Source organism: Elgaria multicarinata, chromosome 14 (assembly GCF_023053635.1).
Source record: "Elgaria multicarinata webbii isolate HBS135686 ecotype San Diego chromosome 14, rElgMul1.1.pri, whole genome shotgun sequence".
Lineage (NCBI taxonomy): Eukaryota > Metazoa > Chordata > Lepidosauria > Squamata > Anguidae > Elgaria > Elgaria multicarinata.
Window position 1 is genome coordinate 17,907,159 of NC_086184.1, and position 11,726 is coordinate 17,918,884.

The 11,726-nt window shown below is 46.4% G+C and overlaps 1 protein-coding gene across 1 annotated transcript; it reads left to right on the forward strand.

Annotated features, from left to right (window-relative positions):
• Positions 1-2,060: 2,060 nt before the first annotated feature.
• Positions 2,061-11,151, forward strand: RRAD (RRAD, Ras related glycolysis inhibitor and calcium channel regulator). Its single transcript, XM_063141007.1, has 5 exons — positions 2,061-2,116; positions 3,308-3,701; positions 6,745-6,818; positions 7,982-8,186; positions 10,793-11,151. The coding sequence occupies exons 2-5, from the start codon at positions 3,317-3,319 to the stop codon at positions 11,068-11,070; spliced, it is 942 nt and encodes a 313-aa protein (XP_062997077.1). The 5' UTR covers positions 2,061-2,116; positions 3,308-3,316; the 3' UTR covers positions 11,071-11,151.
• Positions 11,152-11,726: the final 575 nt, after the last annotated feature.

An 11,726-nucleotide genomic window follows, 5' to 3' on the forward strand; every position in this document is an offset into this window, starting at 1 on the left:
TCTTGCTGAGAGCGGCCTGTGACCTTTCTTTGTCACATTAACACTCGGCGTTGTAATCAGTCAGGCGAATGGGGCCGAAATGGTCCCAGCCCTGCATGTGGAGCAAGTCAGAAGCTTCCCATCGCAGGGATGCGATAAGGCAGCTACAGAGCAAGACAATAAATAATACATAGCAACGTGCCCCACAAATGGTGGGCAGGGGGCCTAGAGGTGGGCAAATCCTTGAATAATGTGGTTCTAGGACAGCAGTGCAGACTTAAGACCCAAGGTTCCAGTCCAGGGTCCCACCAAAATACCAGTACACTTCATGAGGCCCTTGAGAGTGACTGGCAATTGGTTCTCCGGATTGTGAACCCAGAAGGTCAGATCTGGTCCACCAGAGGCCTGAGGTTCCCCACCTGGGTGTCCTAATGCGTTCTGGAATGAGGAGCACCAGGAAGGAGTCCAGAGCTGCAGCAAGAACAGCCAGCAATCAATTTGTCAGAAGATGGTAACATTCCAGATTTACTTTCAAAGGAAGAGAGAAAGGCTGTTCCTCAAGGTGACCAGCTCCCTCAGGCATGGTGGTAACAATTTGCCTCTTCTAGTGGTTCTAGACTCCACTCGGCCATGGAAGCTCACTGGGTGACTTTGGGCCAGTCACAGCTTCTCAGCCCAACCTACCTCACAGGGTTGTTGTGAGGATAGAAATGGAGAGGAGGAGGCTTATGTATGCCACCTTGGGTTCCTTGGAGGGAAAACGGTGGGATATAAATGAAATAAATAAATAAAGGCACCTGTTATTCAGCTTTACAGAGAGCTAAGGTGGTTACAAATACAAATATTTCTAAAAGCTTGTCATTTTCAAGTACACAAGAGGCAGTATTGTAAAGTGGATAGAGCATAAGATTTTAAACTAGAAAATCTACTTGTAACTCTGCCACAGACTTGCTGTATCTCCTTGGCCAAGTCACTTAGCGTATTTTACCCTCCATTGAGACTGTAACAACAGAGGCCTGTTTGGTCAACTCAAAAGTACCGGATGATTATTAAATAACTATGAGGCTCAAACTATGCCTGACTCATAAATGACTCATTTGACTCATAAATGACTCATTTGGGAAACACTACTTTGTATATGCTCAGAGACAGTGTCATCACATTCTGGTTTTAAGCTGCAGTAACCCTGGTTCAAATCAAGGGTAATTTTTCACTTTCTATTACTGCCTGATGCATCTTAATATACGCTTAAGATGTTACCCAACTTGAGAACGATTGATCAATCAGTCTATAGTAACTAAAAAGACAGTCACTTTATAAAGACAAGACTATTCTTAAAACTACATGTTTAAATTTGTAAGCTCTGTATTAATGATTTGATTGTTGTGATTCTCATAAATTTAAAGCAATCTCTGAAAACATTTCCAGCATGAATACACTACTTAGAATGCAAATGTTTGTTAATTAAGAAGCAGTGCATCACAGAACTCTGGGCATATAGTCCTATTCTTAGATTCTGTACTTTGGTTTGTTTGTTTAAAAATAAATCCATTGAATAATAAAACCATGTTTATATCTGTTTACCTATTTGCTCTCAACGTTTTCTGGCCAGTGAGAGTTCTGTGTAACTCCCAAAGCTTGCTCTTTCTTTCTTTCTTTCTTTCTTGCTTTCTTTCTTTCTTGCTTTCTTGCCAGATCTCTTGTGGCTTACCTGCTTATGGCTTATAACTGGGAATCATGTTTCTTTCCATCCATTTTTAAAAAGAGCAGGGAAGCCTTCCACGATTCGGGTTTTCCGCTGGGCGCAGAAATGTCGGTGACTAAAACACGTTGCTGTCTGTCACCTTCCACCCGCACTCCCCCCACTCCCATTTTCCAGGCAGTGGGGGGGGGGAGGGGAGGGCAGGGATTCTAATTCAGAACCTGGTTGGCCTGTGGTTCATGCTGACGTCACAATGCGAGGAGGAGCCGGGCCAGCAGAAGCCTTATAAATACAAGCGAGAAGCGCCGGGAAGGTAAGAGGAGTTGGGAAGGTTTTTTATTGGTGACGCGCGGAGTAGAAGCTGAGTAGCCGCAAGGAAAGTGAGTCGCGGGCGCTTCGCGAAGTCCCAGTTCCGCTGTACGCAGCCTTTCCGAGGTAAGCTTGCTTTTGCACGCGTAGTTGTTAATGTGGGGCAACTTTGGGAATCGGGGGACGGGGACGAGACGCGCTTGTTTCGACGGCTTAGCAATTGGGAAGGAGGCAAGAGGATCGGATATGTCCCGGGTCCGTTCTCTCCAGGACCTTTCGGAGGGGGTTGTCGTTGACAGAATTCGGTCTGCTGCGGCTGTGTGCGCGATTTAAAGCGTGTGCAATGGGGGGGGGGGGGCTTCGAGGGCGCCTTCCTTCCCCCACTTTCTCTCATTGCGTCGCGGGGAGGGTCGGAACTCTGATCCGGATTAGTGGCTTGGACCTTGTGGGCGCCGCTTCGGGAGATGGCCTGACCTGGAGCAGAACGGTGTGATTTTGGGTACACACGCACTGCCCTGCCCCTCTTGTAATCTTGCCTATTGAGGAGTGAAGGACACCCCGCTCCCCCTCCTCAACACCTTTTTCTTTGCATGGCTATGTGCCCACACATTTGTTAGTTGTGGCTGTGTGACTTACGATGTGGGGTGGGGGTGGCTACTCCGGATTCAATTCGGAGTGGAAGAACCTTGCACTTATGCACGGTGCCCCCCCCCGTGTAACTTATGATGGCATTGGGGTGTGGGGGTGGCTACTCCGGATTCAATTCAGAGTGGAAGAACCTTGCACTTATGCATGGTGTCTCCCCCCCCCCCCCCGTGTGACTTATGATGGTATTGGGGTGTGGGGGTGGCTACTCCGGATTCAATTCGGAGTGGAAGAACCTTGCACTTATGCACGGTGCCTCCCCCCCCCCCGTGTAACTTATGATGGCATTGGAGTGTGGGGGTGGCTACTCCGGATTCAATTCGGAGTGGAAGAAACTTGCACTTATGCACGGTGCCTCCCCGCCCCCCGTGTAACTTATGATGGCATCAGGGTGTGGGGGTGGCTACTCTGGATTCAATTCGGAGTGGAAGAACCTTGCACTTATGCAGGGTGCCTCCCCCCCGTGTGACTTATGATGGCATTGGGGTGTGGGGGTGGCTACTCCGGATTCAATTCGGAGTGGAAGAGCGTTGCACTCCTCCTGCATGCCTGCCTCTTTGTACCGGCCAGGTCAAAGACGCATGACTCGAAAGCCCGGACGCGGGTTCTTCTGGAGTCGTGGACGTCTCGTGTGAATGCGCTAAGAACTCTTTCCCCCTTGGCTCCCGCCAGGCCGGCCCCATGACCCTGAACCGCGGCGACAAGTTGAGGTACCTGGACAAGCGGCGCGGCAGCATGCCCTTCGCCATGCACCAGCAGCAGCAGCAGCACCTGCACCGGCGGAGCATGCCGGTGGACGAGCGGGAGCTGCAGGCCTCGCTGCCGCCGTCGCCCCGCGGGGAGCTCTCCAGCCTGGTGCGCTGCACCTCCTACAGCCCGGGCGAGGAGGAGGCGAACCGGCAGGGCTGGGCGTCCGACGGCTCCTCCGACTCCGTCATCTCCTCGGGCAGCGACTCGGACATCAATCTCTACAAAGTCATCCTGCTGGGCGAGCACGGCGTGGGCAAGACCAGCCTGGCCCGCATCTTCGGCGGCGTCGAGGATTGCCCCGATGCGGAAGAGGCCGGTGAGTGAGTGAGCGAGGCTGAAAAGGGCAGCCGGCGGCGGGGCGGAGAAGCGCATGCACGCTGCTGCGCTGCGGGAAGCAAACAGGTTCTGTCTCTCGGGTGATGGGGAAAAGGAGTCGGCAATTTATTTATTTATTTATTTATTACATTTATATCCCACCTTTTTTCCTCCTGCAAGGAACCCAAGGCGGCTTGCATGACCCTCCTCCTCTGCATTTTACTTTCACAACAATCCTGAGAGGTAGATTAGGCTGAGAGTCTGGTCCTGGTCCAAAGTCACCCAGTGAGCTTCCATGGCCCAGTGGGAACTAGAACCCGGATCTCCCGACTCCCAGTCCAACACTCTAATCACTACACCACATGATATATATTTACACTTCCTTTTGTGGTGCCCATCATGAAATGAGGTGCATTGAATTTATAAGGGGCCATGGAATTCAAAGTTTTACCTTATGGACCTCGAAGAAAGTGGGCAGAAATGAAAAGAATAATACTGTGGAGCATAGAGAGACCCCAAAGCCCAGTGCCCCAATTGACACATTCAAGTCTACGATGGCCACTTATGTATTAACACCCGCTCCCAAAGGACACAGATTTGCATATGCTAATTGAGATCTATGGATGCAAATTTGGAAGTGATAATCATTATTATTATGACATATCTGGCCTCCTTTCCTCTTCCAACGAACCCAAGGTGGCTTCCATGGTGCTCCTCTCCTTTGTATCCTCATAACAGCCCTGTGAGGCAGGTTAAGCTGAGAGTCCCAAGTTACCCAGCGAGCTTCATGGCTGTGCGGGAGACTAGAACTTTGTACATTGTTGTACAAAGGACATTGTTGGTGCTATATAAATAAATAAATAATAATAATAGAACTTGGTTCTCCTGAGTCCCAGTCCAGATGCTGTTGGATTCCATCTCCCATCATCCTTGTTTGGCTGTGCTGGGGGCTGCTGGGGGTTGTAGTCCAACAATATCTGGAGACACGCATGACTTCCAAGGCAGCTTAAACAGGACGACAACCAGCGAGATGTAAAACATCCCGCATATGGATTTGTTGCAAAGCATTTCTGCACACCTCTGTGTCAGATTCTTCTGGAGATCTTGGATTGCTGTGGCCGGTCAGAACAGGTGGACTGTTCTGGAACTAGCATCTTAAGGAAATGATGACTTTGTGCATGTGTAGAGTGCTTCCCCCTACCTTTCCATCACCCAGCAAGCAAGGGCTTCTAAAGTACAGGTTAGGGTCTCAAGGAGTAGGCATCATGGTGCCTTCCAGGTGTTTTGGACTACAGTTCCCATAAACCCTAGCCCTGCATGGCCAATGATTATGGATTATGGATGCTGCAGGACAAAACAGCTGGAGCGCACTAAGTTGCTTACCCTCAATTTCCCCCACTTTAGACAGTTGGGTGTAGTCAAAGTAACTGCATATAATATTGAGGTGTTATTTCTCTGGCCCTGTTGCAAAACTCAAGTGCTGAATTGCCCTGTTTTTGAGGCAAACCAGTAATAAAAATTAAATCCCCTGTTGGTGAACAGTCTCACTGAGTGACCTGTCCAGGGTTGTCATTTCTCAGCCTAGTCTATTTCTTGGAATTGTTGTGAGGCTAAAACAGAGACCTTCTAAAAAAAAGTGAGGGAGGAAAGGATTCAGATTTGATACAGGTTGCAGTTTTCTGCCTCCTGGAATAAATAAACTTCAACACAAAATTTGCACTCCAAATACAAAACATGGTTTTCCTGGAGACAAATATCCATGGAAGTGATGTTAACAATAAAAAGTTCATGTAAATAAATCTAGTTTAGTGACACTATTTGTAGTTCTTACCTAGAACTACTAGAATGTCTTGTGGGTTTTTATAGCATTTCTTTTTCCTCCAATGATGCTTAATTATTATTTTTAGAGAGATTCTTTGGGGTTCTAATTAATTTATAAGTACCTGAACAGTTGGGATGTTTGTATTAAAACTGTCACTTACCCAATCTCACCTAGTGTAGACATAAAGATGTACTTTTTATCTTATTGGGAGAGAAAATAGACAGAGAAGCTCAAATTTTGTTTGTTGAATCTAAGTATAAGAAACAAGGTGGTATATATTTGGGCAACACCCATGCTATTTTTGGCTTGGGCAATTGAAAACCCCCATCCCAGTCCAAACTTGAGTAAAAACAAAAACATTTTAAAATCGTAGCTTGCATTACATTCCTTCCGTTTATTTTTCCTTCAATCTCTGTACTGGAACTGTTTGTACAACAGTAGATTTGGAAGGGGAAAATAATTGGAAGCTATACAAGGGTAACAGCTGTTGCTTTGTTTATATTCTAGATTAGGAGTTCCATCTCCATCTCTCGTTTGTTCAGGTGGTGCTTAGCTTAACAACCCAGTTAAGCTGATACATTTTATATTTCAAGTGACTTGGTATCCCACCCCAAGACATGTATGCTTTGAAACGAGTTCCAGGATTTTGAAATAAAACAAGTTTCTCTAAGAAAGCAGTCATATGCCCTGTTACGTAGACTTGCTTCTAAGTGAACGTGTTTAAGATCATACTGCATGTATATATATATTTAGGATCACTCAGGCTGTGGGGATGCTGAAAAATGCAGCCCAACACATCTATTTCTTAACATAGTTTACAATCAATGTCATAGGGCATCATCAGACAAGTGTTTTATTGCACGCTCATTGCTGGGCACTCAAGATTTTCACAGGTCCCTCTTATGATGTCGTCTACGTCCCGCACACTTCCCACCCCTTCTAGCCTTCTTTGCATGACAAAAAATGCCCCAGTAAGTCCGATTTGTTTTTTGAGATGGAACTTGCTGCTATTCCCCACTGTGTGCAGGAGAAGCAGTGGGATCAAAATGGCCCACTGAATGGGCCATGCACACATTGTTTACTTCCTCTTTTGAAAGAGGAAGTAATGAGGGACAAATGTGCAGGTAGAGAAGTGAAGGAACCCCAATATTCCCCCCATGTGATGACGCCCATAGTGGGGGGGAAAACTGTTCTAATATGGCTTTTTAAATTTCTCCTACAGGCAATACATATGACAGATCTATTATAGTGGATGGCGAAGAGGCCTCTCTTGTGGTGTTTGACATATGGGAGCAGGTAAGGTGTTACTTGTTTAAATATCTCATGTACACTTGTATTCCATTTCATAGCCCAAAATGTTTTCTTTCGTTGGTGATTACTGGCATCCAAGCATATTCATAGAATCATAGAATAGCAGAGTTGGAAGGGGCCTACAAGGCCATATTGATGTCACTGTTTTCTAGCACTTGGCTTCATTGAGTTCACTAGCATCCTGTTTCAACTGGTAATATTTTAAGGACACAATCCTATGTATTTTTAGACAGAAAAAAGTCTTTATGCATATTTAGACTGAAAAAAGTCCTACAACTCCCACATCAACCAGCCATGGTGGCTGGGGAATGCTGAAAGTTGTAGGACTTTTTTCTGTTTAAACATACATAGGATTGTGCCTTAAACTTCATAGCAATAAAACTCCTATGCAGCCTGATCCCAGGTGTGTTTGCTGAGAAGTAATCCCCACTGAGTTCATGGGGTTTACTCCCAGATAAATGTGCATAGGACTGCATATATCCACACACTCTTGGATTGATTACTGGCATTTGCAGTAAAAGGTGATTTATCAATAAATAAAACCAACTCAATTACAGCCCAAATTCTAAACTTAATAGTATGTTTTGAGAACAACATTGGGATGGATTCTTCCAGAGCTTAGCATCACAATCTTGTGTGTATCTCCTTGGAAGTAAGGAGCATTGAGTTTAATGGGGCTTACTCCCAGGTAAATAAGCATAGGATTGCAGTCCAAGTGAAGTTAGGCTGTAGAAGCTTTAAACCTGCTATTATGTAGCTGCTCAAATGAGCAAATACTGCTCATCACCTGGGCCCATTGGCCAGCAGCTTGCTCATTAAGTGAGAATAAGAAGTTGACACTTAATTCATGCCTTAAATGCAAGAACTTGACTCACTGAGCAGCAGAAGATAACAGTGGTGCAAAGCTCTAAAAAGCATTTAATGTTGCAATCCTATACATGCTAAGACAATGAAAAGTCCTACAACTCCCAGCGTTCCACAGCTACTCATGCTGGCTGGGGAATGATGGAAGTTGTAGGACATTTTTTCTGTCTAAACATACATAGGATTTTGCACCCTTTTTTAAAATGGAAGGTCTAAAAGTCAAGAACGCCTAACCCAGTGTTAACTTGCTCCTACACTTCTTTATTCCCTATTTTTAAATTTAGGATGATAGCCAATGGCTTCAAAACCACTGTATGAAAATGGGGGATGCTTATATTATCGTGTACTCAGTGACGGACAAAGTGAGCTTTGAGAAAGCTTCTGAGCTGAGAATCCAGCTACGAAGGGCGAGGCAAACGGAAGACATCCCCATCATTCTTGTAGGAAACAAAAGCGACCTGGTCCGATCACGGGAAGTCTCCGTGGACGGTAAGAGGCATTAATTACCCTACTATAAGCTCAAGTATTGGGCACACTTTGTTTGGAGTTAGTGAGGCTCTGTTGATAGTGATTTGTGGTTCCTAAATCAGTGCGCTAAATTGTTGAGCGATGCATTTGTCTCTGCAGCAGAACTGGGGCAAAACAAATCAGAACAGCTACAGGGGGGAAAAAAGCAAAGATTCCACCAGAAACTCTGGTTCTGCACTGTTTGACCTGGTCCACACATGCATGGCTCCACTGTTCAGCTGCAGGATCAAGTAATGCCTTGCATGTGCCAAAGAGCCTTCCTAGATCTCACACCAGGCAAAATCCGTACAAACATAGTGCTTGGCAGCTGGTTCATATGCTCAACTGCCAGTCCAGTGTAGAGAAGCCAACCAGCTCTTTGTCATCAAATTAACTGATGTAGACTGGATAAAGGGCTGAATCACGATTTGGGCGTGTGCAACGGGGTTGGCAAAAGTGGCAAAACAGGGACCCTTTGGCTCAATTTCAATTTGTTCACATTATCTGTGGCAGTATCTAAGTTTCTCGAAGCACTATAAACTACCGACACAGCTTGGGGGACCTCCCACCTTCCTGTGAAATCCCACCACCAAAGGTGTCCAGTCTTAATAGGCATTACAAAAATGCTTCAAGAGAAGCCATGCGCCAGGATGCACTGACTTTCCCATTGGTCCTGGTGGATGTCACTGCTGACCCAGCCTCTTTGCCAGTATAGAAATAGGTGGTAGGCAGGATCTACATGAGTGCTTTAAAACAGTTTATAACAGTAGTGATAACTGTTGGGGCCCAGGACACACTCCATATACTGTTTTCAAACTGTTTTCAAAGTGTCATATCCTGCTTGGTGTAGATCTGACTGTAGTGTAGGAGCAGGATAGGGAGGGTGGTTCAGAAAAGGTTTTAGGATGCTCTCTTCTACTGAGTCACGCCATGGGCCCATGCATCTAGCCGAGTATCGTTGACAGTGGACAGCATGGGCTCTCCAAGGTTTCAGGCAGAAATCTTTCTCAGCCTTACCTGGATATACGAGGGAGGGGGGCTGAGATCTTTTACATGCCAAGCACATGTTCCACACCCTGAGTGATTGCCTTTTCCCCTCTACTTAAGCTGTGACACTTTGGGAGGAGCCTAGAGATGGGGCGGTGACGGAGGGGGAGGAAATAGAAGGGCTGGATTTAAACGCAGAGTCAGATCAATGTTATGGGAAGAAGTGTCCACCCAGACAATTCCTTGACTAAATTTGTAAGGGATGGAAAAAGCAACAAGAAATAAGGGAGAAGACAGCATAGAGAAAATGCATAGTGAATCTTTTCTTTCTCTCCCCTAGTACTAGAATAGTAGAATTTTGGTAGTAGTGGTGCCAGATGTCCCGCTGCCTGAGGGAAGAGGATGCCCACTGCCACCCCCACCTGCCCACTCCCCATTATTCACCCCACCAAAATGAGAGATCGGGTGTGCTTTGAGGGGTCCTTCCCCAAAGCCAGGCATTTGGGCCAGTGTGGTGTAGTGGCTAAGGTGTTGGACTGGGAGTCGGGAGATCCGGGTTCTAGTCCCCACTCGGCCATGGAAACCCACTGGGTGACTTTGGGCCATTGACAGACTCTCAGCCCTACCCACCCCACAGGGTTGTTGTTGTGAGGATAAAATGGAGAGAAGGAGGAGTATTATGTGTGCCGCCTTGGGTTCCTTGGAGGAAAAATGGTGGGATATAAATGAAATAAATAAACAATAAATTGTGAGGTGACTACACAAGCAATCTCCGGGGCCACCTTGTAATGCTTCACTTGGAGGAAGGAGCCCTCAAAGCACCAAATTTGGGCCTGGGCACCTCTCTCATCCAGGGCACTCTCCCAGTGTGAGAGAGCAGGCAGGTGGGTGGTCCCTCTGGAGCAGCTGCCTGCCCCATCTTTTGCTCTGGGAAAGTCCTCACAGTGAGAGAGTGGGCAGGCAGGTGGGCGGCCTTAATGGAGAACCCACCCACCTCCTCCCTCTCTCTGAGCTCTCTTCCTCAGCCTGCTTGCCTGACCTCTTGCTTTGGGAGAGGGCTCAGAGCGACAGATTCAACCTTGGCATTTCCAGGTGTGGCCAGGACAGAATCCTGCCTGAAGCCCTGGAGAGCTGCTGCCAGTCAGTGTCGACAATATTGGGCTAGATGGACCAAGGGTCTCAGAATCAGAATCACTGAGTTGGGAGGGGCCTATAAGGCCATCGAGTCCAACCCCCTGCTCAGTGCAGGAATCCACTTTAAAGCATACCTGACAGATGGTTGTCCAGCTGCAACTTAAAGGTCTCTAGTGTGGGAAAGCCCCTTCAGCCTTCTCTTCTCAAGGCTAGACATGCCCAGTTCTTTCAGTCTCTCCTCACTTTGTTTCCAGACCCCTGATCATCCTTGTTGCCCTCCTCTAAACCCCCTCCAGCTTGTCTGACTCAGTATAAGGCGGCTTCCTATGTTCCTATGATCTTCTGTCTTGTGGCTTCTGACTCTTAGCCTATTGTCCTGTTTCCATCAGTATTTGGGAGCAGAGGGTGTGTGGTGCTCTCCACCGCTATTGTTTTAGTTAATTTGGTGCCCTCCTTCTGCCCTACAGAGGGACGGGCCTGTGCCGTCGTCTTTGACTGTAAGTTCATCGAGACCTCGGCCGCTCTGCATCACAACGTCAAGGACCTCTTCGAGGGCATCATTCGGCAAATCCGTCTCCGCAAAGACAGCAAAGAAGACAACGCCCGACGGATGGCCAACACCAAGAGAAGGGAGAGCATCAGTAAGAAGGCGAAGCGGTTCCTTGGCAGAATTGTGGCAAAGAACAATAAGAAGATGGCGTTTAAGGCCAAATCCAAGTCCTGCCACGACTTGTCAGTGCTTTAAAAATGGCTCTCCGCCAGACCAGACGCTGCGAGTGTGTGGGTTGTGAACGTGTCTTTGACTGTTAAGAGTGAGGGGTGGGGAAAAAAGACTCTGAACACACTGCTACACAGTGGGAGAAAAATGATCTCCTTCATGCCTTATGGTTTCTAAGCAAGACTTGGAAGTGAGATTTCTGTGTCTTCATGGGTTTTTAACAAAAGGTTTATAAGCTTCAGTCTGTGCAAGCCACTGAACCGATTTCAAATTCAGTGGCTTTGTATACTTACATTCTCATTGTGTATCTTTGCTAGCTATTCTGTGGATACCAGGGATGCAAAGATAAGCATGGAAATACATGGAATACACACGAAAGCATATCGCCATAAACTCGTCTCCTTTGCAGAGCAAAACTTGAATACTTGTACGCAGGCTCGTACAATCTTTTCTCTTATAAATATAAATATATATTAAAAAAAAGCAATGATCTTTTAAAAAACTAAATGTGGGCTGGAGAGGTGCCATTCAAAGTGCATTTGAAATAAAAATATATAGATTTAAATATAATTTTTTGAAGTTAATTTGCACTTTCATTAACTGTTTAATTTGTTATTTTGTTTACATGCAGATTTTATAATAAAGTATTTCTGGTTATTATAAGAGGCTATTACGTTGCCCCC

Excerpts from the sequence above, each read along its gene's own strand:
- RRAD (XM_063141007.1), top strand. The coding sequence starts at position 3,317 with ATGACCCTGAACCGCGGCGACAAGTTGAGGTACCTGGACAAGCGGCGC. Across the intron at positions 3,702-6,744 it reads CCCCGATGCGGAAGAGGCCG|GCAATACATATGACAGATCT; the intron begins GTGAGTGAGTGA and ends TTTCTCCTACAG. Across the intron at positions 6,819-7,981 it reads TGTTTGACATATGGGAGCAG|GATGATAGCCAATGGCTTCA; the intron begins GTAAGGTGTTAC and ends TTTTAAATTTAG.